The following is a 21,783-nucleotide window of genomic DNA, read 5'->3' on the forward strand; positions in this document are numbered from 1 at the left end:
ATTTATGTGGAACTTCATATGCTTCAGTTTGTGGTCATTTCCCCTCATCCTATCACCACGCACTGCTGAGAAGAGTCCAGCCTCGTCCCTTTGCCTCCTGGTCCTTAGATATTTATAGATGTGGATCAGATCCCCTCTGAGTCTTCTTTTTTCAAGGATGAACAGTCTCAGGTCTCTCAGACTTTCCTCATAAGAGAGGTGTTCCACATCCTTTATCATCTTTGAGGCCCTCCACTGGTTTCTTTCGAGGAGATCCCTGTCTTTTTTATACTGGGGAGCCCAGAACTGGACACAGTACTCCAGATGAGGCCTCACCAGGGCAGAGTAGAGGGGGAGGATCACCTCCCTCGACCTGCTGGCCATGTTCTTTTTAATGCACTCGAATATCCCATTGGCCTTCTTGGCCACCAGGGCACACTGCTGGCTCATGGTCAACCTGTCATCCACCAGGACACCCAGGTCCCTCTCTTCAGAGCTCCTCTCCAGCAGCTCATCCCTCAACCTGTATTGGTGCATGCAGTTATTGATCCCTCAATGCAAGACTCTACACTTGTTAAACCTCTGGGTCCTCTCTTCCCAACACTCCAGCTTGCCCAGGTCTCGCTGAATGGCAGCAGAGCCTTCCAGCGTGTAAGCCATTTCTCCCAGCTTTGTATCATCAGCAAACTTGCTGAGGGTGGACTCTATCTGCTCATCGAGGTCATTGATGAAGATGCTGAGTAGGACTGGATCCAGCACCGACTCCTGAGGAACACTGCTAAATGCAGGCCTCCAACTGGACTCTGCCACCAGTCACCTCTCTCTAAGTTCTGCCAGTCAGCTAGTTCTCAACCAACCTCACCATCCACTCATTGTTCCACACTTCCTCATCTTAATTATACTTTATCATCTACTTTTCAAATGCTTGGGCTTCTATGGTCACAGAGGTTGGATACTATCCTAGTCGGAAGCACTCCTGTCCTGTAGCAGGAGGTTATCTGTCACTCTGTGAGGGCTCTTGGACAGATGCAGAATCCCCCCAGTGAGCTCCTAGCCCCAGGGAGCTACAGGAAGCATTGCCACAGTCTCCAGCAACAGTGTGGACCCTATGCTGATGGAAATCATTTCACATGAGTCATTATGCCAGCAAGACTGTTGCGCTGGATCGCTTCAACCCCCTGCTGAACTTTTAGACAGGCATCCTGCATTGTGTAAAGGGCGCTTTTGCAGTGTGTGGCTATGCCCCTGGCTGCTTAGCATAGGTCTGCTGCAATCCAAGACCCAGTTCCTTTTCAGGGAAATCCTGAGCTGCTACTCAGTCGGATTCGAAGGACTTCCTTGTGAACTCTCAAAGGCTGCTTCATCAGTTACTGCAGTGAAGTTGTTGATGTTTTGGAAAAGTAAGGGGAGTGCTGCAATTCCTACATGCAAGCTTTATTAGTCAGAGGGTCTGACAGGAAAGGTAGGCTGCAATACATCGTACTTTACATCTAGATAAATGCAGCACAATAGAACAAAAAATTGAGGAGAAAATTAATGTGTGTGCAAGTGAACTTTACATAGAAACAGATCATGTAAGCACAGCTGCGTTCCCTGTAGCAGCTTTTTTGAAAAGCAATACAAACAAGTGAACCCACATGGAACAGCCAAATCCTGAAATCCTTATTCATCCTTTCTCCTCATGTCCTCAAAACAGCCAATCCTGACAACAAGGAGACAGGTAAATGCGCTGGTACCCTGAAAAACACCTTGCCTTTTTGAAGCCAAACTGTGGGTTCAGGTTTTCAAGATATAAATTCTGAGGAACCCACTCAGAGACTTGGCCAATGGCTTGTTTGGGGTTTTTGGCTGTCTGAGATAATACATTTTGTGTTTCTTCTATTCCTATCCTCGTGTCAGTAAGAGGGCTTTGCAAACATACAGCATCTTGCTTGTATTTGCATCACTCTGCAAGATTGAGTCATAAATCTTTCCCAAGCAAAATCTCTTATTTAGAAAGAGTGAATGAGAACCACATGACTTACGGTACTTCTCTGTCCCATGGAAATCACTTCCTTGATTTCAGTAAACATGGGATCTGGCACATACACTGGGGTCCTGAGGGCCATCCAGGGTGTTGTGTGTGAATAAAATTGCCAAAGAACTTCTACTAATCTGGGATTTACCCCTCTTCCCCTGGCTTCAGGCCTGATCTGTGGCTGTTGGTGAAACCAAGAATGCTTCCATGGGAGCAGGATGAGGGATTTCACAGGTAGAAGATTTCCTTGAGGACTATGTAAGCATCAGCTGGCCCCAGAGCCCGCAACTGGAGAACAGGCATATACTCTGAACTAGATTTAATGGCTTTTTAAATATCCATGCATTGTGGGAATTTTAAAGGAATGTTGAAAGTAGTACTTCTTGACTTGGAGTGATTGCTAGTGCTATGAAACACACTCTTTTCTCATATATTTAGCTGCCACTAAATGACATTTGATGTGAAAGGTGAGAATAGAAGGAAGACAATAATGTTTCACAACCACAGAATCCAATTTTAAAGAAGTGAATAAGGTTTTTGACTAGCTATATGTTCACTGGTCTCTATATTTAGTGGTACATTACTTCCCCCTTTGGGCCACAGCACTGTGATTAGAGGAACAAAAATAGCTAATGTAGAGAACTGACAGTGATTGATGTAACATGATCAATAAAGTGAAATTCATCTGTCTAAGCCTTAAACTACCATGTTAAATGAGTGAAGTTCTAAGTTTAAGATCTCAGAGTTTCTTCTTTAGCTCTTACAAATTAGGCTCTCATTTCTCTGTGCTTACTTTAGCTGTGCCCACACGTAACTGCACTGATGTGCACAGCAGTATACACCTGATTCATTTTTTCAGAAATGCACAGGCATACAATTTTTGCTCAACACTGAGTGTTTTGTGTACTCAAGGACATCACTGTCAGTGTGTTTCTCACCCCTTCTTTATTTAAAGACATGCAATGTGGTTTTTAAACTCCTTTGCTGGGAGGACCCAGGCTCACCTGAGGACAAAGACTACAAGGAGTATGCTTGCTCCTCTGCTGCCTTCCACTCTGCCAAGTCCTTGCTGCCCCACAAGGCAGCACACGTGGCATGGATGCCATCCCAGTGTCAGCAGGGTGGTGTGGACAGGGGCCAGGGGCACCGTGCAGTGAGCAAGGCAGCAAAAAGCTGTTGGCTGGGGATCAACTTCCAGCACATTGCAGCTGTGAATGGAAAAGCTGAGGCTGCCTGGCATGAGCAGCAGACCCACCAGTGCAGGAATGGGACAGCTTCATGATGTGACAGAGATAGAAGAGCCCAGGGCCAGCGACCCTCTCCCCAAGGAGTTTGCAGCTTGTGTAGGCATGGTCTGCTTGTGTTCAGGAGAACACAGAGCCTACATACAAATTGTGCTGGTTGATGCTCTTGGATTTAGAGTCATTTGCCTTGTTACCACCACCTGAACGACCCTGGTGCACCTCACCCTGGCACAGATTTCCAGTTGCCAGAATTGGGCATCAGTAAGGCACAGAATTGGGCATCAGTAAGGCACTGCCTCCTTTCCAGAGATTTCTTCCACTTTGGAGAAGACCCACCTGCCTTACCACTGATTTTCCTTTGAGGGAAATCTTCCCCAGGACATAGAGATATAGGGTTGGTTTATCTGGAGAGGGCTCAGGCCCACGTCCGGGAGGTGAAACCCCAGCTGAGGGCCAGGGATAAGAGCAGTTGCACCAAGGAGAGTGTTGTAGAGGGAAGATGGTGCCAAGAAGGCAGTCTGAACCACTGAGAGCTCTACACTGCCTGCAGTCATCTCCTTGCAGAGGGCAGATCTGAAACTACTTGATGTGGCCTAGAGGGAGTTTCTGCCTTGACAAGAAATTACTCTGAGGTTACACTTGATTAGCTTAAAGGCAGTTACAGATACAGGCTGCAGAGCTTGTCACACATCTTTCCTTGCTGTGACACTTGCTGGGAAGCACCACAATGCTGTGTGTGCCCGCTCTAGGAGTCTGTGTGGTAGCTCCGATGGCTGTCCCCTATGAGCTGCGTCTTTTCAGTTGCATTTGTCGGCTGAAGCACAATAGGAGTTTCTCCATCTAAATAGAGGAAGGAGACAAAAATTACTTCAAGAATCCTTCACTTCCTGTCAAAATCAGACTTCCTTTTGGCACCACAACATTTCATCTGCTCTCCTGGCTTATGGCTTAATCTTGGCTTCAGAGACCGCTGTGTGCCTACTGAAGAGACAGCGATGTTCACACCACATCCACAGATGCTCTTACACCTTGTCCAGGCATAGCTGCAGATTTCAGAGTGGCTATTGTTATTAAACCGGGCAATATTAAACTGGTGCTGTGTGGAGGCTGGCAGATAAGGGTCCCTGCCTGTTCCAGTCACAAGTGCTCGTTCCTGCAAATGTCAGAACACACTGAGGGCTACAGTGACTCAGCAAGCACTGACCTTGGCAGTGTGTGAAGGAGTGGGTCTGGAATGAGTCTCAAGGAAGACAAAGTTAAAAGTGAAGAAAGAAGAGAGTTAAAAGGAAAAAAAAAAAAAAAAGGGTGCGCAGTAATGTGATTGAGAGTGAAGAAATCAGAGATCCTGAAAGCCAGCAAGCTATATAAAAATGTTAAATTGTATTCTGAAGTCCTATGTAATATATTTTCAATAGGATTTTGAGAACTATTGTTCTGATGAGTTTGGAACTGCTGAGAACTCATACTATCACTATATGACTTCTTACTACCTTGTACTTTCTTATTCCATTCAGTTATATGCTTGGTTTCCTAATATATCTCTAAAAAAAATACATTTGTTGCAGAATGGAGAGACATTCAGCCCTTGCAAAGTTCCCCAACGGCTGTTTGTTCACTCTGATGTTGAGCAAGATTTATCTGCCTTTCTCCTGGACTTCTTTCCAAGCTTTTTGTGGGGGAGGAGGGTACTTGGGTCTCAGAGTGTGCCATTTAAGGGTTGGTAATCCTAAGTGAAGGTGCTTCCATATGAAAATCTTGCAACTATCTCTCTCTTGAAATTAACATGGGCTTTGGAATAATTGAATACAAATTATGACTTTTTTCCCCATGTGATGGAATGCTTAGGAAAATATCATAATCTGACATTTCCTCTTGTTTACATGGCAGTTGATGGGATGAATCATGGGCAGAAGATGTAACATACAGAAGTAACTTAACCCGGAGCAAGAACCTAACTGTATGCCATACGGCTTCCTCTCAGTGCAAGCAGAACTGCTTTGACTCCTACAATTTGAAAGGCAAGGATGATTAAATTCTGAGCAGCCTCTCTGTATGGGCAATTCCTAATTTAGACACAAGGACAAAGACAGACGTTTCATAACTTCTAAAAGTGCATGAGTAATTAATTCTTAGAGCTCAGTGTGGGTTATCATTAGTTTGGCAGTTGCAATCCATTTTTAAGTTGCTATGTATTTTCCAGTCTTCCAAGCAGCATTCCCTCCCACCCTCCGCTGTCTCCAAGTTGTTCATTTCTTGGAAGATCGTTTATGGAGGGCAGAAACCAGCAGTTCATGTTGCTGTAATATCCAGATGTGCAACGAGGGAATGGAACCTGCTGAAAATGTGTTGTGTTGCTTCCAGCTGCTCTGTAGACAGTCCCAAGCCAACACTTTCCATAATTATTTTGCTGCCTGCACCCTTCTAAGATATTTGATGCTTTTTATCAGAGCAAGGGCCTCCAGCATAATAAACTGAACAAATATAGCTTGTTAATGGAGAGCTGCAGAATGGAGGTGCAGCAGAATTCACAGTTTAAACTGCTTTCTATAGATAGCTCTTGCTCACTGTTCGCCTACATTGGTATCATATGGAGCGCGGAGGAGACAATGAAGTGCTGAAAACTTATTGCTTCTGAGTTGAGAAATTATTTTGTTATTCAAGTTCTTTTTGCTTTTTTTCTTCTTTTCAGTTTTATTTTTTGTAAAATGAAAGTTCGTCTAGAAATGTTGTGTGGTGACAGCGAAACAAGAGAGGAGAGCAAGCCTGACAGTTTGAATGCATCATTGAACTACCAAAGCAATCCAGATTCAAACGTCATCTCACCTGGGGCCACAAAAGTCACCAAAAGGGTTGCCTTCAACAGGAGCAAAATCTGGCAACCTGCAGTGTGTGTATCTGAAAATAAGCATACATTACACACCCACACTGCAAATATGTACATGATGCCTCCCTCTGGCAGTGTTAAAGGGTCTCGGGTCATCTGTGAAACTGTGGTGTGATGCAGATTACTGTACTTTTTTAATGTCACGTCTAAATCTCCACTCCTGGAACATGCTTATTGCTTTCTGAGCTCCCAGCGAGCGCAGCCAAGAACTGGTAGAGATGCTCTCAGAGGTTTCTAGAATCAGGAATAGTGATGTTTTACCACTGTTGCCTTCCTCAGAACAGCAATGACTGAATATCATATATTTGGATATAACTAAGCATGGCCTTAGTTTCATAATACACATTTTGACCTTAGGAAGAAAAATTCTGGCTAGTGATAATATATATACTGTGTACAGCAGGAAGCAAAGAAATTAATCACTAGCTAGAGTGCCCGGTCTGTGGGCAGAGGACATGTGAAGAATTTGGATTCTTGTATCGTTTCCTCCTCCAAAATTAAATCTGCTGCAGGAGCTATTACATTTGCTTCTGAATTACCTTCAGGAATAATTCTAATCATTACATAAAGGAAGTATTCATTTCTCTGGCTCAAAATTTGAAACTGTCTACTGAAGAAGCCCAATCGTTGCCATTCTGTCACCTGAATCCTTTTGACCATCATCTCTAAATTCTGGATGGGGGAGGAAGGAAAGAAAGTGTAGTTACTGTCAATTATCCTTCATCTCTCTAAATGCAGGGCCTATTTTCCTATCAGTAGCAGAAAAGATGCTCATATCATCCTCTGTCATGAAGTTTTTCCTTTTTTTTTCTTTTTCCTATTCTTGATTTATTGTTTTTTTTTTTTTTTTTTTTTTTTTGTCTCATTCCAAATTGTGGAGAATTCAACTCTAATTAAGCAAGCTGGTTTTGATGGGCAAGAGAAGTCTGGAAAAGGTAGAAATAACAGGTTTTCTTCAGACCCTACCTACACAATATTGTCTTCAAAGTCCTTAAAACATACTGGTAATTTGCTAAACATGCACTCTTTTTTTAAAATTGATATTTTGGTGAGACTTGGTGGGAGTAAAGGGATGGGAAGATGGCCTAAAATTGCAGAACTTGTGTCAATAAACATCACCAGTGCTAGAAGGAGGGACCACATTTTTTCCTAACTCTGGGGAAATTACTCCTAGATTTTTGGCTATTGGGGGCAGCAAAATGCCTTCCAAGTTATAAAATAAAATTAATTTAAAATAAAAAAAATGCTGAATTAAAAAATTGTATCCTTCCAAATTACACCTTGTTTCAGACTTGATTACAGTGTCATAGACTCATAGTAAATTTACAAGTATCAAGACCAATCTTATATTTGCAATTCACAGGTCACAATCATGGAGTCCTAGAATCATGGAATTGTTTGAGATAGATGGGTCTTTTAATGATCATCTGGTCCACCTCCTCTGCAATGAACAGGGACACGTACAGCTAGATCAGGTTGCTCAATGCCCCATCCAGTCTGACTTCGAATGTCTCTCTGTTAATGTATTACATTATGTTATACTTATTTCAAGTACGTTTTGTGACATAATTAATGGAAGGGATAAGGATAAGCTGACTGCGTAGGTTTTTCCTCACAAAAGACATAATACTAGTCATAGTTAATATAAATTTGCAACTGTAAAGTGGCCTAAGCAAAGGCAAAACTGGCCAGGCAAAACTATGTCTCATTTCAACAGACTAAAATAGGGCTCTTGTTTCAAAATATATAACTAGAGCCAAATGGGAAATCACTATCACCATCCTTTGGTAAAGCCAAAACCTTCTCGTGTAGACTGGGGGATGAATCAAAGCCAAGCAAAGAGAGTGACCTGATGTGAAGGGGTCCTGCTGCCTGAACCCTGTGTTCCCTTCTTTGAGTTGGTGTTAGTGTAAGGCACAGCAGGGAGTTAAGCTGGTGGGAGCTACTCACTCTTTAAAGAGTATTAGTTTTCATCTGGCTTGTATCCAAGGTTGGGCTCCTGGTGACACAGCACAATTGCTACTGCCAGTGTAGAAGACAGAGAACAGCTTAGGGTAGAGGGGGTAGGACCATAGCAACTCCCATTCAGATTCTCTTAGTCTGCTGCACAAGCTCACTGTTGGAAGCTTTGCTTCTTTTCTTTAAGCCTTTTCTTGAATGGGTGCAGTTGGCCCATGTCAGTAAGCAATGGATTTTACCTGAAGGAAAACTGGATGTGCTAATTCAGGCAGGTGAGATGTGGCAAGCACTCACTCAGGCAGAGCCTGATGCATATATGCAGAAAATCTAGGACATTAAACAACAGAGGTATGGGGGTTAGAGTGTGAACATCTCTTCAGTTGAGCCCTGAGACTTCTAATGTTTGTGTCCAATAAGAAATAGAAGAGATATTTAGTTATTGATGCCAAGTTTAGGTTTTCATTAACACACAACATGAGAAGTTCATCTGGTCATGGTGTTAGCTGGAGAGAATTGGCACATCTCCATTGAGATCTGGAACCAGTCTCAACACCACAAGCAGAACATCTGGCCTAGAGACTCTGCAGACTGTTCTGAACAGCTTTGCTGCACAGTAAGCCACACACCTCTTTCCATGTCGTTCTTAATTTGCTCTTCCAAGTCTTCTGGAGACACACAGAACTCCTGCTCTTCCCCTTCGGGTGCTTTGGGCTTGCACTTTCCACAGCAGCAGTTGAAGCAGCAGCAGAAGCAGCAGCAGAGGTAGCAGCCTGTCAGGAGGCCACAGACTGCAAACAGACCCTGGGTTAAAGACAGGGGGAGGAAAACTTCATGAGCAACAACCTTCCTGAAACTTGTGGCAGCCTCTACAAAGAGGCTCATCAAAGGAATTCAGGCTCCCATGTGCTTGGCACTCAGAGGAGTCCAGTGGCTGGACAGGGGCTGAAGTAAGGACCAAACCTTCCAGAGCCCCCCTCACCCACCAGCTCCTACGTGACGCTCAGGACCATGTGTGCCACCAACCAACAGGTCCCTGCATGCCCAACTCCTCAAAGTCTGCCTTCAGCTGGCGGCCCTCGGAAAACACCTCCAGGCAGTATGCAAAACCGCACCCACCTTAAAATGACTCATTTCCATCTTAAAAAATGACTCATTTGCCCAAGATCTTTTTCTCAAATACTTATTTACTGGCAGGTTCTTGTCAATAACAAAGCCAAGAGAAAAAGAAGCAAAGAACCAGCTGCATCCCACATAACTTTAGGCACTAAACTAAGGCATCTAAATTAAGACTGCATTCTCCATGAGCTCCCCACGTAGGTGATTAAAAGTTAAAAGCTCTTCCAGAGGGTGATTCAGGCTTGGGAAGACTTGAGTTGCCCATTGGAGGTATCTCTTTCTCCTCTTCAGCCTTTAAGGGAGCCCAGAGTTGACAGCTCCTAAATTAGACTTATTGGGCTGTGGGTTTTTGATGTGGGGACTCTGGCAACAAGAAGCTCTCACCAGCATCGCCCCGATCACTCTTGTTCCTGGTGCACAAAGTGTGAAGGCTTAAGCAGAGCCAGCATGGCTTCAAGGGGTCAAGAGCAGAAATCTCAGCCAGGTCTCTTAGCCAGAACACTTGAACTTTCAGAGGGTTTCTTCCTGCAGATCAGGTCACTCTCTGGATTTCCAGCACGTCTCCACAAATGCTTGTGCTTGGGCTGAATGCCACATGGCAACAGTGGAACAGGGGCTGCAGGAGGGGAGCCGGTAGGATGGCATTCCCATCTGGTATTCTGTGCATGCACCCAGGGCAAAACAAAATGTTTGTGGTGAAGAAAAGCCCTCCACATCTCTTCATGGACATAGTAATACCAGAGAAAAGCAGAGCCAGTGATATCCCTCAAGGAGGAATCACAGCTGATACGTGGAATACGCTTATATAAAGACAGACGCCTTTGTGGCCACTGGATATATATGAGTTAACTTGAAGGTACATCCAGGCTTTAATGTTATATGTATCCAGGCTGTCCATTACTACATGCAGTTTGACTTACGTGCTCTTGCAGTTATTTGTTATGTTCATAAATATACATGCCTGTGAAGAAGAAATAAAGCCCAGATTCCGGGATATTGTCAAACCTTGACAATGGAGCTGTGTAAATAACAGTTATGTCTCAGGCAGTGTTAACTTGGGCTTCGAAAGTAATAAGATCATTACATGCATAATATTTACAATTTATATGTTTGCAGGCTCAAGGCCAATGATAATCCATTCTATTCACAGATACACCAAGAGTGAACAAGATGTTTTTAAAAGACAAGTAGGACTCAGACATACTGTTTTAAAATGTTTTCCTTCCAACTGACATCTAAAACTGTTAGAAATCTCAGAACTCCTCAAATAAGTTAAGCACCTGTTTATCATTTATGCCATAATGGGGAAAAAATCAGCGGAATTGACAGAAAGAAAAAAAAGAATGAATGTGTGTAGAGTAAAAAATATACTTGAATTTATTAATAATACTTTAAATGTGTAATTTTTTTGTATTTAAAATATCATAGTTGGTAAATCAGGAACTCTAATGTGATCCATAAGCTGCCTTCACAGAAGAGGGAAAATTGTTTTTTGCTATAATAGTTGAATGAACAACTCCTGCCTGCCAGTGGATGAGCAGTTCAAGTACCCATTATTCACATTAGTATGTTCCAGGATTAATATGACTACTGAGAAGACTGACACTTCCAAAAAAGTAATTTTCACGTTGCATTTCTCTTTTAATTTGAAGTTCTTCACTTCTAATGATGCACCTCCTCATGATTGTCAGATTTTCTGAGTGTGTGTGTGATAGGGAAGAGGATTTACCAGGAATTTTGGTGGTTGAATAAGATAAGGAGCAAAAGATGTTATCTCTACCTTCTTTGGTCCAGAATGGAGGAAATTAGAGGTCCAGAAATCATCTGCTGTCAGACTTCAATAACATTCTGATAATACAAAACTCTGAAGCTGACCCACTGTTAGCATGTGAGTGAAAAAGAGATGAGGAATAGTGACCTCAGTTTGGAATAAATAAAAACCATTTGGTGACCTGTCTGTGCTTTAGAGATGGCAAGATTTTGGAACGGAGGAGGGACAGAGAGATGGCTGGTGTCAATCCTCAGGTGATGCTGTGTGCATATTTTGGAATTTTCCTGAGTATTGTACACAGAATTCTTAAAATCCAGAAAACAGTGACAAATTTTTCTGGGATGTTCAATGTATTTCTTCTCATCTGCAGGATACAGCTCCCATCAATCTATCCACATGCTCCTTCAGCTCTTAGGAACTTAATAGTTTCTCTCTAATTTCTGCTGCTTTTCTTATGAGACAAAGCCACAGTAGTTATTTCTGTTACTGATACAGTAACCACAGAGGATTTTGCACTTCATAAAATCTCTTCAGCAAGCAGAATAGGAAATAAAAGCTAAATGTGAAGAAAACCTTATTTATCAATACTGTTAGAGGAGTCAATACAATTGCTTTCTCAGCTCTGAGGGAATGCTTCCTGGCACATGAGCTGTGACAAAGAGGCGTGATAGGACTGCAAAGAGAAGAGGGAAGATGGCATCATCAGTGGCAGAAAGCAGCTGTGGGGAAATCTGGCCTGCAGCAGGATCCAGCTGTAGCAGCTGCAGGTAGACAGCCTTGAGGCAGCTTCTGAGGAGGCCATCCCAGCTGTGCATCTGTCATTTCAACACTGGGATTTTTCTGGCATTTGAACCATTTCCATCTGATCCAGTGTACAAATTGTGGATTCCCAGGCCCACAGAACTGCTCAAGTGATCACCCTGTTTGAAAGAGCAGTGAAGCACTGGCCTGATCCACCATGAACACTGCAATGCGTGCTCACCGATCTCAGATCAGAGCCGTCATAGTATTGCTTGCTTCATGCAGTTCAGACCATTTCCCATTTGTTCCAGCAGAGCCCTTGCTTTCTGGTCATTTCATTGCTGGGAAACAGGTAGAGAGAGCATGAATTTTGCATATTGCAATCCTGTTGGCTTGTTACGTTTCTGTAACATCTCATTTCTGTTGAAACACCAGAATTTGTCATATAGAAACACTGGGGGACAACAGTGACATAATAGAGCACACAAATGCAACTTTCATTGCTAGAGCACTCTGTGATGTGTTTTCCCATGAGCAATATATCAGGATTTGATGCATCATGCTCTTCTTTTCCTGATCTCTTCCTCCACTCCCCAGTTCTCACTTCTTCCTCATCCCTTCTCTCACCCCCTCACCACAAACTGACAGGGCACATATCTGACTCCATAATCCCACAGTGTTATGTATTATTATTGCTTACTTATGCCAAATGCTATATATAGCAAAGAACACAGCTATATTTGTACTGTAATAACTTATTAACTGGTTGTCACGTAAGTGGGACTTCTCATTTTTGAACAATGAGTCACTTTTGTTTAGTCATTACAGAAAAGAAAGTCAAAATTAACCTGGAGCACCAGATTCAAATCTAATTAATGTCTGGAAGTGTTACAAAATATGCACTCAACTATTTACCAAGTTAGAAAGAAAAAGAAAATATTTTATATTGGCTCTGAGCTGATGCTGTATCTGCCACTGTTGATCTTCCAGTGTTTATTATTGTTTAATTAAGCTTTTATTAGCGTTTTAAATCCTGATCCTACTTTTTGTCAAATACCAGGTTTTCCAGAGGGTGCCTTGTATATGTAAGTACCTGTGTTCATTGCAGTACTTGCTTTTCAGCAGAAAATAACAGCTTACCTTTGCCCACCAGCTAGAGAGCATGAAGTATGTGTTAACATTTTCCTCCCCAAACTGTTCTGCCACGTAGAGCCCCAAGGATCCATATTTGTCATATATGTTTCGCTTGGAGAGATCAGTCAGTGTTGCATGAGCATTGTTAATCTCTTTAAATTTTTCAGCAGCCTCTGGATTGTCTGGGTTCTTGTCAGGATGATACTTCAGAGCCAGTTTTCTTGAACATGCGAAAAAAAATATCAGAAGGAAAAAAACTATAGAGTGTACATACATGTTTATGTAAACAGGTACAAATAAGGCGTTGCAAAATAAACTCTATTATTTTGAACACTGCATTCAGCCTGAACCCTCTTACTTCCAGATCTAATGCATGCAGAGTGTTTGGTGAAAGGAAAGTGGCCATTCAAAAGAAAGTGTGGGTTTGGGTTTATTTATTTATTTGCTTGTTTGTTTTTAATAGAGGTGTTCTGGTTACACTAGGTTACACTACAACATGAAGGTTGTGTCTTGATACCTAGTCAGCTCCCAAGGTAAGTGAGGAAGGGATGCTGAAAGCACAGATTTTAGCATGCTAATAAATCACAACCATTTGTTGCACTGTGTTTGCCAGCTGATTTGGCAAACCATTAGCAGGTTTCAGCAAAGATAAAGATTTTGTAAAAGTTACTTAAAAACATGTTTATCCCATTGAAGTTGTCTTTATGGCAAGTGTTTGATTGTTTATCAGGAGTAACTATATTAAAATTTTGTAAGCAATGCCTGTGTTTGCAGAAGCCTAGACACTGATGAAAAACAAACTTAGGAGCTGAAAGAGCACCTTTCGGAAATACACAGTGGAAAGGAAGTGAGTGAGCCCCAGTTTCTAATGCCTGTCTTTGGGCCTAATTCACCAGTGCCACATTTCTGAGACATTCTTAACACAGCAGAAGCCGACTGCTGACTGCTTTGGGCCGTCTGTGCTGTTCAGGCCTTTGCTGGGACGGAGGTCAGTGCTGTCTCTTTTCTCTGCGCTCATTGCTACAGCGTCTGAGTACCACTTTGAAAGCAGCAGTGCGGGACCATTGGCTCATGAATAACACTGGGGACGTGCAGCTTTGGAGAAAAGAGGGTTTGCTTCCAGACACGTTGGAGCAGTGTGAGCTCACGTGTACCTGCAGAACAAGCACAGACGTATATCTTTTCGAAAATCTCCACTCCCTTTGAAGCAGTGGCAATAAGATTTTCCCAGGACATTTATTTAATGACTAGTGCTGACCTCTAGTGGCATCAAACGCGACTGAGTAGCGCGTTCCCTTCCGCTATCCTCACCTAAGCCCGGCTATGTGATAGTTCGTGAACCTTCTTTCTCAGTGCTTCATGCCCATTATGCCAAAATAAACAAACGAACGAACGAATGAATGAATAAGTAAATATGTAGATAAAATGTGATATGAAGGCTATCTGCCCACATTTACTCTAACAAATTTATCCTCCGAGTGCAGTACTGCTTGACTTTCTTCTGAAGACTCAGTTCACATTATTCACCTAGTAAGTGTGAATGCTTTGCTCTTGATGCAAGTTCATGTCTTGGAGACATTTTGGTGATATCATCGCTGATATAAGCCTGGAATTAGCCTCTGCCAACAGTTTCTCCAGTTCTGTACACTGAACACAAATCGTATTCTCATAGTTCATCACTAACTCCTTAAACATGTCTCTAATAACATAAATAAGTTCATGTTCAATCAGATTTAATGTACTGTGCATATGGTACCTTAAACATAATAAAAGATGAAATAGGAAAACTGGAAAAACAAGTTAATTTGTGCATGACTAATGACATAATGTACCATCCAAGTATTTAAGTAGCTTATGCAATCTATTTCTTTTCTTAGCTGAGAAAAAAAAACTGGCAATTAGAATGAAAAATAGGAGAGATATTGCTCTCAATAGAAGGATCAGGCAGTCAGTCTCTGTCCATTCTCCAACAACTAACAGACCCAAAAACCTCTTCTGCCCTCCTCATATCCCCCCAAATCCCATAAAAATAAGAATTTGAGCACAATTTAATTTCAAAGAATGAAGAAAATATGCTAGTTGCATGCTCACCTTAGCTTAGTATTGGTTCACAATGTTAACAGTGTTCAGCATAGTATTGTTAAATTATTAACTTTATGTTAATAAAATAGGAGATAAATCCTTTATTTTTGGAAAAACTCACTAAAAATATTACAGTAAGGAAACAACTTTCCACACATGAAGACAGCATAAATTAATCAGTGATAATTTAGCAGTGAGACAGAGATCTATATACTGCAAGTGTAATTCTTATGAATGAGAAAAAGAACTCCATTAGGTTCAGCCCAAGAAAGAGTAAGGACATTGTCTTCCATGATGGGGTTACAGTGCTGGTGGTTAAGGGAAGAGAAACTGACATCATCTACTTGGACTTGTGAAAGCATTTAATGCTGTCCAATACTACATCCATGTCTCCAAAATAGAGAAACAAGAATTTGATGGATGGGCCTTTTGGTGGATAAGAAATTGGTTGGATAGCCACAGTTGTGATCAATGGTTTGATATCCAGATGGAAAGAATTGCTGAACAGATTTCCCTTGGGGTCAGTACTGGGAATGGTAGAACATTACATTTTTGCCAGGGTCACAGTCAGGGGGTTTGAGTACATCATCATCAGATTTGCAGATAACACCAAGCTGTGTGGTACAATTGATACATTGGAGGGAAGGCATGCCATCCAGAGGAACTTTGACAGTCTTACAGAATGAACCTGAGTTTGCAACATGCAGCTCAATAAAACCAAGTGCAAGTTCCTGCACCTGGACTGAAGAAATCCCACCATGAATACAGGGTGGGTGATAAGTGGATCATAAGTAGCCCTGTGGAGTAGGACCTGGGGATACTTGTGGATGAAAAGTTCAACATGAGACAACAATGTGAGCTTGCACACCATAAACCCAACTGTATTCTAAGCTGCATCAAAAGAAGTATGAATGGCAGGACAAGGGAGGAGATTCTTCCACTTGGCTTCACTCTCAGGAGGCTACACATGCAGTACTGCATTCAGCTCTGAAGCTGCAGCATAAAAATGACATAGACCTGCTGGAGCTGGTCTAAAACAGAGCCTCAAGGATGATCAGAGTACTGAAGCATGACTCCTATGAAGAGAGACTGAGAAGCCTTTAGGGAGATCTTATATTGGTCTTCCAGTACTTAAAGGAAGTACAGTGACAAGACAAAGGGTAAGAGTTTTAAACTAAAAGTGGCTAGATTTAAAGTAGATATTAGGAAGAAATTCTTAACAGAGAGGATGAGGAGACACTGGAACATGTTGCCCAGGGAAGTTGTGGATATCGACTTCCCAGAAAAGTTCAAGGCCAAGTTGCATGAGACTTTGAGCAAGTAGTGGTGATATCTCTGCCCATAGCAAAGGGGTTGGAAGTTGATGAATTTTATTGTTGCTTCCAACACAAACCATTCAATGTTTATATGATATCATGACGTAAGAAAGTTTGTATAGTAAGCAGAGGATACCATGTGATTCTCTGACAAGTGAAATGTGTACTTAACAGATAATGGTTGTACACTATGAATGAAAAAAGGGGAGAAAGAGAAAGAAAAGGAGAGTGAAATGAACACCGAAAATTAGTGGAACATCCTTTATCAAACATGCGGCTTTATAAAAGTTAAGATTTTATCATGATGAATGGCACTTTTTCCTCACACTGGCACCAGTGACCAAAGAAGCCATTGAAAATGGAAAGCAATGTCAAAATTTTGTGATAAACTGAGTGCATGAAGTGCCAGTGAAGTTGTAGTGCTGTTGGAGTTGAGTGTGTCTGGGTGTGGAGTGGGAGCAGAGCCACTGTTGTGCTGTGTTATGGCCTTAGGAGTAATGTGGATGGAAGCATGAAGGGTGTGGTGCAGGGCAGGTCCCTGTGATTCCTTCGATAGCTCAGCTGGTAGAGCGGAGGACTGTAGGCTCCCTTGCACGGCCATCCTTAGGTCGCTGGTTCAACTCCGGCTCGAAGGAGTGCTCTTTTGCCTCTTGATCCAATTGAGTCTGCACCACAGGTGCCTTTTGGATGACTGGCCACACATCCCCTATTGGATGGCATGTGAGGCTGGATTTCTGGTGGATTGTGGAGAATAAGATTTTCTGTGTTATTCTGTGTTGAAGAGAAGGCAGGTGCTGTTGTTTTTGAGCACCGGTGTACTTGAAGGGAGCAGAACCATCAGGAAAGTGGGAGAGGTTGAGGCGTGAGCGAAGAAGGGCACCGGCAGGGCAAGAATTGTGTAAGGCCATGTGGGCGAGGGGTGGTACTGTGAGAGCCGAGTGGAGGTGAGGCAGACACTGTGGGCTGGGGAATTAGCTCAAGTGGTAGAGCGCTCGCTTAGCATGTGAGAGGCAGCGGGATCGATGCCCGCATTCTCCAATGCTTTTCATCCTCTTGCCTGGACTCTTGGCAGAATGGACACCACGGCCTCTGGGGCTTTATTGGGAAACCTCTGCGTGGTCTGGTCTGCAGAACGAGAATGCTTGAGCAAACTACTCCTTAATGTGCAGAATGTGGTACTGATCAAAGAAAGCGGTTCTCAGGTTTTTCACATCTCTTGAGCAATGATAGCAAGAGTACCATGCCCACTTCTGGGGCCTTAGGATACAAAGACAACTTATTACCTCTGAATTTTGAAAACATCAGCTTGCCAGCATGCCAGCATAGCATTTTTATGGGGCTCTTTCACCTACCCTGCAAGGAAAGAGCAGTCATTATGGAACTATCCATCCAATGGTAAAATAAGATTTTTCAGTGAAGCAAAGCAGAATTTCTTACTGTGCCAATGAGTATGTTTTCCAGAAGACAGGAGTCAGCATTTTGCTCTGGAATTTGTAAGAAGATGAAAGAACAGTGATCCTCACTGAACCCTAGAGGTTCTAAGAAGGCTTGAAGAAACTGATTTTCCCTCAGTAGGTCAACAAAGTAGTAGCACTGTGTCCACAGGGGATACCACAGGCCTATGATTGTAGCCTGGAATGAACTTTGTCTATCATTGCCCTGGAATCCTCTTAACAGCCAGATCATCTTAGAGGTGGAGAATGCCTTAAAATGATGTTAGCACAGCATGGTGTGATGAGCTAGGAGAAAATGTGTGTTTGTGCGGTCTTTTCCCAGTTGTTGAGAGTGCTGGGGAAGCAGATGAGTGGATGATAGAGATGAGTGCCTCAGCAGAGGTCAAAAGTGAGAGGAGTGAAATAGGATGGAGAGTATTTTGGCAGTGCATGCCCTGTATTTAGGGCCACAGAGTGGAAGTATGAGTGAAGGCTGTGTTATTTTCAGGTGGTGCTGTTGGTGAGGTGGATGTGTGAAATGCCACTGAAGGTGTAGTGCTGTTGGAGTTGAGCGTGTCTGGGTGTGGAGTGGGATCAGAGCCACTGTTGTGCTGTGTTATGGCCTTAGGAGTAATGTGGATGGAAGCATGAAGGGTGTGGTGCAGGGCAGGTCCCTGTGATTCCTTCGATAGCTCAGCTGGTAGAGCGGAGGACTGTAGGCTCCCTTGCACGGCCATCCTTAGGTCGCTGGTTCAACTCCGGCTCGAAGGAGTGCTCTTTTGCCTCTTCTCTCAATTCAGACCACTGGTTTGTTCATTTGGACCCCTGGCCACAAATCTCCTACTTGATGTGATCTGAGGCTCAGTCTCTGGTGGATGTTGGAGAAGAGGATGGTCTGTGCTAGACTGGATTGAAGAGAAGGCAGGTGCTGTTGGTTTTGAGCACTGGTGTACTTGAAGGGAGCAGAATCATCAGGAAATTAGGTGCATTTCCTGCGTATACAAAGAAGGGCACTGGCAGGGCAAGAATTGTGTAGGGCCATGTGGGCGAGGGGTGGTACCATGAGAGCCGAGGGGAGGTGAGGAGGACACTGTGGGCTGGGGAATTAGCTCAAGTGGTAGAGCGCTCGCTTAGCATGTGAGAGGCAGCGGGATCGATGCCCGCATTCTCCAATGCTTTTCATCCTCTTGCCTGGACTCTTTAAACCACGGCCACAGGGGCTTTATTGGTTGACCTCTGTGTGCCTGGTCTTCAGAAATGGAGAGGTCGAGAAAGCAATTTGGTGAAGCATTTGATGGGGTCTGGATCAAAGAAAGTGATTCTCTGCAGTTCCTCATCACTTGGGCAGTGGTGGCAAGAGCACTGTGCCTACTTTGCAGTCTCAGTGTACAAAGAGAAAGGAGGAAGTGCAGTGAGGTGAGGAGCATGCCTGCAGGATGTTTATGGGTATAGTAGCCCTAATCTTGAGAGAAGACCTCAATGATTGTAGAGGTGTTTAAAATGAGTGGTGGAGTGTGTTTTGAGTGGAGCAAAGGAGAGTCATGTATTGTGATCCTTTATTTGAGCGTTCTCTGTCTGACACAAAACTACTCTTACTCTGGTAGCTCTGAGAGGAATGGTGCACCTTGAGAAAGCAGGATATGTGTTCAGAAGAAACAGCGATAACGTCGTTCTTAGAAGAAAGGAAAGGAGAATAATTTGGGCCTCAGGGACTGCAAATTTTCTTTGCTTGCAGGCTGTCCTGGAGTTTTGGTGGTAAAAGTCCTGAACTTCCTGATCTTAGTACCAAATATTTAGGGATGCACAGGTTGTGGAACAGATTTGCTCAGCTCTGCAAGCATGTTGATGTTGGAAACAATACTGATGTTCTGAGATAGCAGAGAATGCAGGTGAGTGGATGAATGACGAAGAGGTGTCTGAGGAGATGACAAAAGTGAGAGAAATAGGATGGAGCATTTCAAGGATTTGTTCTGAGTGTGACCCACCACTGAAGGCGTAGTGCTGTTGGAGGTGAGTGTGTCTGGGTGTGGAGTGGGAGCAGAGCCACTGTTGTGCTGTGTTATGGCCTTAGGAGTAATGTGGATGGAAGCATGAAGGGTGTGGTGCAGGGCAGGTCCCTGTGATTCCTTCGATAGCTCAGCTGGTAGAGCGGAGGACTGTAGGCTCCCTTGCACGGCCATCCTTAGGTCGCTGGTTCAACTCCGGCTCGAAGGAGTGCTCTTTTGCCTCTTGACCCAATTGAGTCTGCACCACAGGTGCCTTTTGGATGACTGGCCACACATCCCCTATTGGATGGCATGTGAGGCTGGATTTCTGGTGGATTGTGGAGAATAAGATTTTCTGTGTTATTCTGTGTTGAAGAGAAGGCAGGTGCTGTTGTTTTTGAGCACCGGTGTACTTGAAGGGAGCAGAACCATCAGGAAAGTGGGAGAGGTTGACGCATGAGCGAAGAAGGGCACCGGCAGGGCAAGAATTGTGTAAGGCCATGTGGGCGAGGGGTGGTACTGTGAGAGCCGAGTGGAGGTGAGGAGGACACTGTGGGCTGGGGAATTAGCTCAAGTGGTAGAGCGCTCGCTTAGCATGTGAGAGGCAGCGGGATCGATGCCCGCATTCTCCAATGCTTTTCATCCTCTTGCCTGGACTCTTGGCAGAATGGACACCATGGCCTCTGGGGCTTTATTGGGAAACCTCTGCGTGGTCTGGTCTGCAGAACGAGAATGCTTGAGCAAACTACTCCTTAATGTGCAGAATGTGGTCCTGATCAAAGAAAGCGGTTCTCAGGTTTTTCACATCTCTTGAGCAATGATAGCAAGAGTACCATGCCCACTTCTGGGGCCTTAGGATACAAAGACAACTTATTACCTCTGAATTTTGAAAACATCAGCTTGCCAGCATGCCAGCATGGCATTTTTATGGGGCTCTTGCACCTACCCAGCAAGGAAAGTGTAGTCATTATGGAACTATCCATCCAATGGTAAAATAAGATTTTTCAGTGAAGCAAAGCAGAATTTCTTACTGTGCTAATGAGTATGTTTTCCAGAAGACAGGAGTCAGCATTTTGCTCTGGAATTTGTAAGAAGATGAAAGAACAGTGATCCTCACTGAACCCTAGAGGTTCTAAGAAGGCTTGAAGAAACATATTTTCCCTCAGTAGGTCAACAAAGTAGTAGAACTGTGTCCACAGGGGATACCACAGGCCTATGTTTGTAGCCTGGCTTGAACTTTGTCTATCATTGCCCTGGAATCCTCTTAATAGCCAGATCATCTTAGAGGTGGAGAATGCCTTAAAATGATGTTAGCACAGCATGGTGTGATGAGCTAGGAGAAAAGTGTGTGTTTGTGCGGTCTTTTCCCAGTTGTTGATTGTGCTGGGGAAGCAGGTGAGTGAATGATAGATGATGAGTGCCTCAGCAGAGGTCAAAAGTGAGAGGAGTGAAATAGGATGGAGAGTATTTTGGCAGTGCGTGCCCTGTATTTAGGGCCACAGAGTGGAAGTATGAGTGAAGGCTGTGTTATTTTCGGGTGGTGCTGTTAGTGAGGTGGATGTGTGAAATGCCACTGAAGGTGTAGTGCTGTTGGAGTTGAGCGTGTCTGGGTGTGGAGTGGGATCAGAGCCACTGTTGTGCTGTGTTATGGCCATAGGAGTAATGTGGATGGGAGCATGAAGGGTGTGGTGCAGGGCAGGTCCCTGTGATTCCTTCGATAGCTCAGCTGGTAGAGCGGAGGACTGTAGGCTCCCTTGCACGGCCATCCTTAGGTCGCTGGTTCAACTCCGGCTCGAAGGAGTGCTCTTTTGCCTCTTGACCCAATTGAGTCTGCACCACAGGTGCCTTTTGGATGACTGGCCACGCATCCCGTATTGGATGGCATGTGAGGCTGGATTTGTGGTGTATGGTGGAGAAGAAGATTCTCTGTGTTAGTCTGTGTTGAAGACAGGGCAGTGCTGAACGTTTTGAGCACTGGTGTATTTGATGGGAGCAGAACTATCAGGAAAGTGGGAGTGTTTGCTGCGTGTGCAAAGAAGGGTACAGGCAGGGCAAGAATTGTGTAAGGCCAGGTGTGCAGGGTGGTACTGTGAGAGCTGAGTGGAGGTGAGGAGGACACTGT

General features: G+C 43.7%; 1 protein-coding gene and 7 non-coding genes across 8 annotated transcripts in view; 7 read left to right on the top strand and 1 right to left on the bottom strand.

The window, feature by feature from the left end:
- Positions 1 to 3,985: 3,985 nt before the first annotated feature.
- The window catches only part of DNAJC5B (DnaJ heat shock protein family (Hsp40) member C5 beta), a 29,762-nt gene continuing 11,964 nt past the window's right edge, over positions 3,986 to 21,783 (bottom strand). The window contains exons 2-4 of the mRNA XM_065752775.1: positions 12,852 to 13,065; positions 8,710 to 8,884; positions 3,986 to 4,080 (exon numbers count right to left, since the gene is read on the bottom strand). Of these exons, the coding sequence (XP_065608847.1) occupies positions 3,986 to 4,080; positions 8,710 to 8,884; positions 12,852 to 13,065 (484 nt within the window). The remainder of the gene's footprint in view (positions 4,081 to 8,709; positions 8,885 to 12,851; positions 13,066 to 21,783) is intronic.
- Positions 16,790 to 16,878, top strand: TRNAY-GUA (transfer RNA tyrosine (anticodon GUA)). Its single transcript is given in 2 exon segments — positions 16,790 to 16,826; positions 16,843 to 16,878. It is a non-coding gene; the product is annotated as a tRNA-Tyr (tRNA).
- Positions 17,209 to 17,281, top strand: TRNAA-AGC (transfer RNA alanine (anticodon AGC)). Its single transcript has one exon. It is a non-coding gene; the product is annotated as a tRNA-Ala (tRNA).
- TRNAY-GUA (transfer RNA tyrosine (anticodon GUA)) lies at positions 18,359 to 18,447 on the top strand. The gene is given in 2 exon segments: positions 18,359 to 18,395; positions 18,412 to 18,447. It is a non-coding gene; the product is annotated as a tRNA-Tyr (tRNA).
- Positions 18,776 to 18,848, top strand: TRNAA-AGC (transfer RNA alanine (anticodon AGC)). Its single transcript has one exon. It is a non-coding gene; the product is annotated as a tRNA-Ala (tRNA).
- Positions 19,802 to 19,890, top strand: TRNAY-GUA (transfer RNA tyrosine (anticodon GUA)). The gene is given in 2 exon segments: positions 19,802 to 19,838; positions 19,855 to 19,890. It is a non-coding gene; the product is annotated as a tRNA-Tyr (tRNA).
- Positions 20,221 to 20,293, top strand: TRNAA-AGC (transfer RNA alanine (anticodon AGC)). Its single transcript has one exon. It is a non-coding gene; the product is annotated as a tRNA-Ala (tRNA).
- On the top strand, positions 21,373 to 21,461 carry TRNAY-GUA (transfer RNA tyrosine (anticodon GUA)). Its single transcript is given in 2 exon segments — positions 21,373 to 21,409; positions 21,426 to 21,461. It is a non-coding gene; the product is annotated as a tRNA-Tyr (tRNA).

Source organism: Cyrtonyx montezumae, unplaced genomic scaffold, assembly GCF_038088225.1.
Source record: "Cyrtonyx montezumae isolate F1298 unplaced genomic scaffold, pur_monq_1.0 scaffold_8, whole genome shotgun sequence".
NCBI lineage: Eukaryota > Metazoa > Chordata > Aves > Galliformes > Odontophoridae > Cyrtonyx > Cyrtonyx montezumae.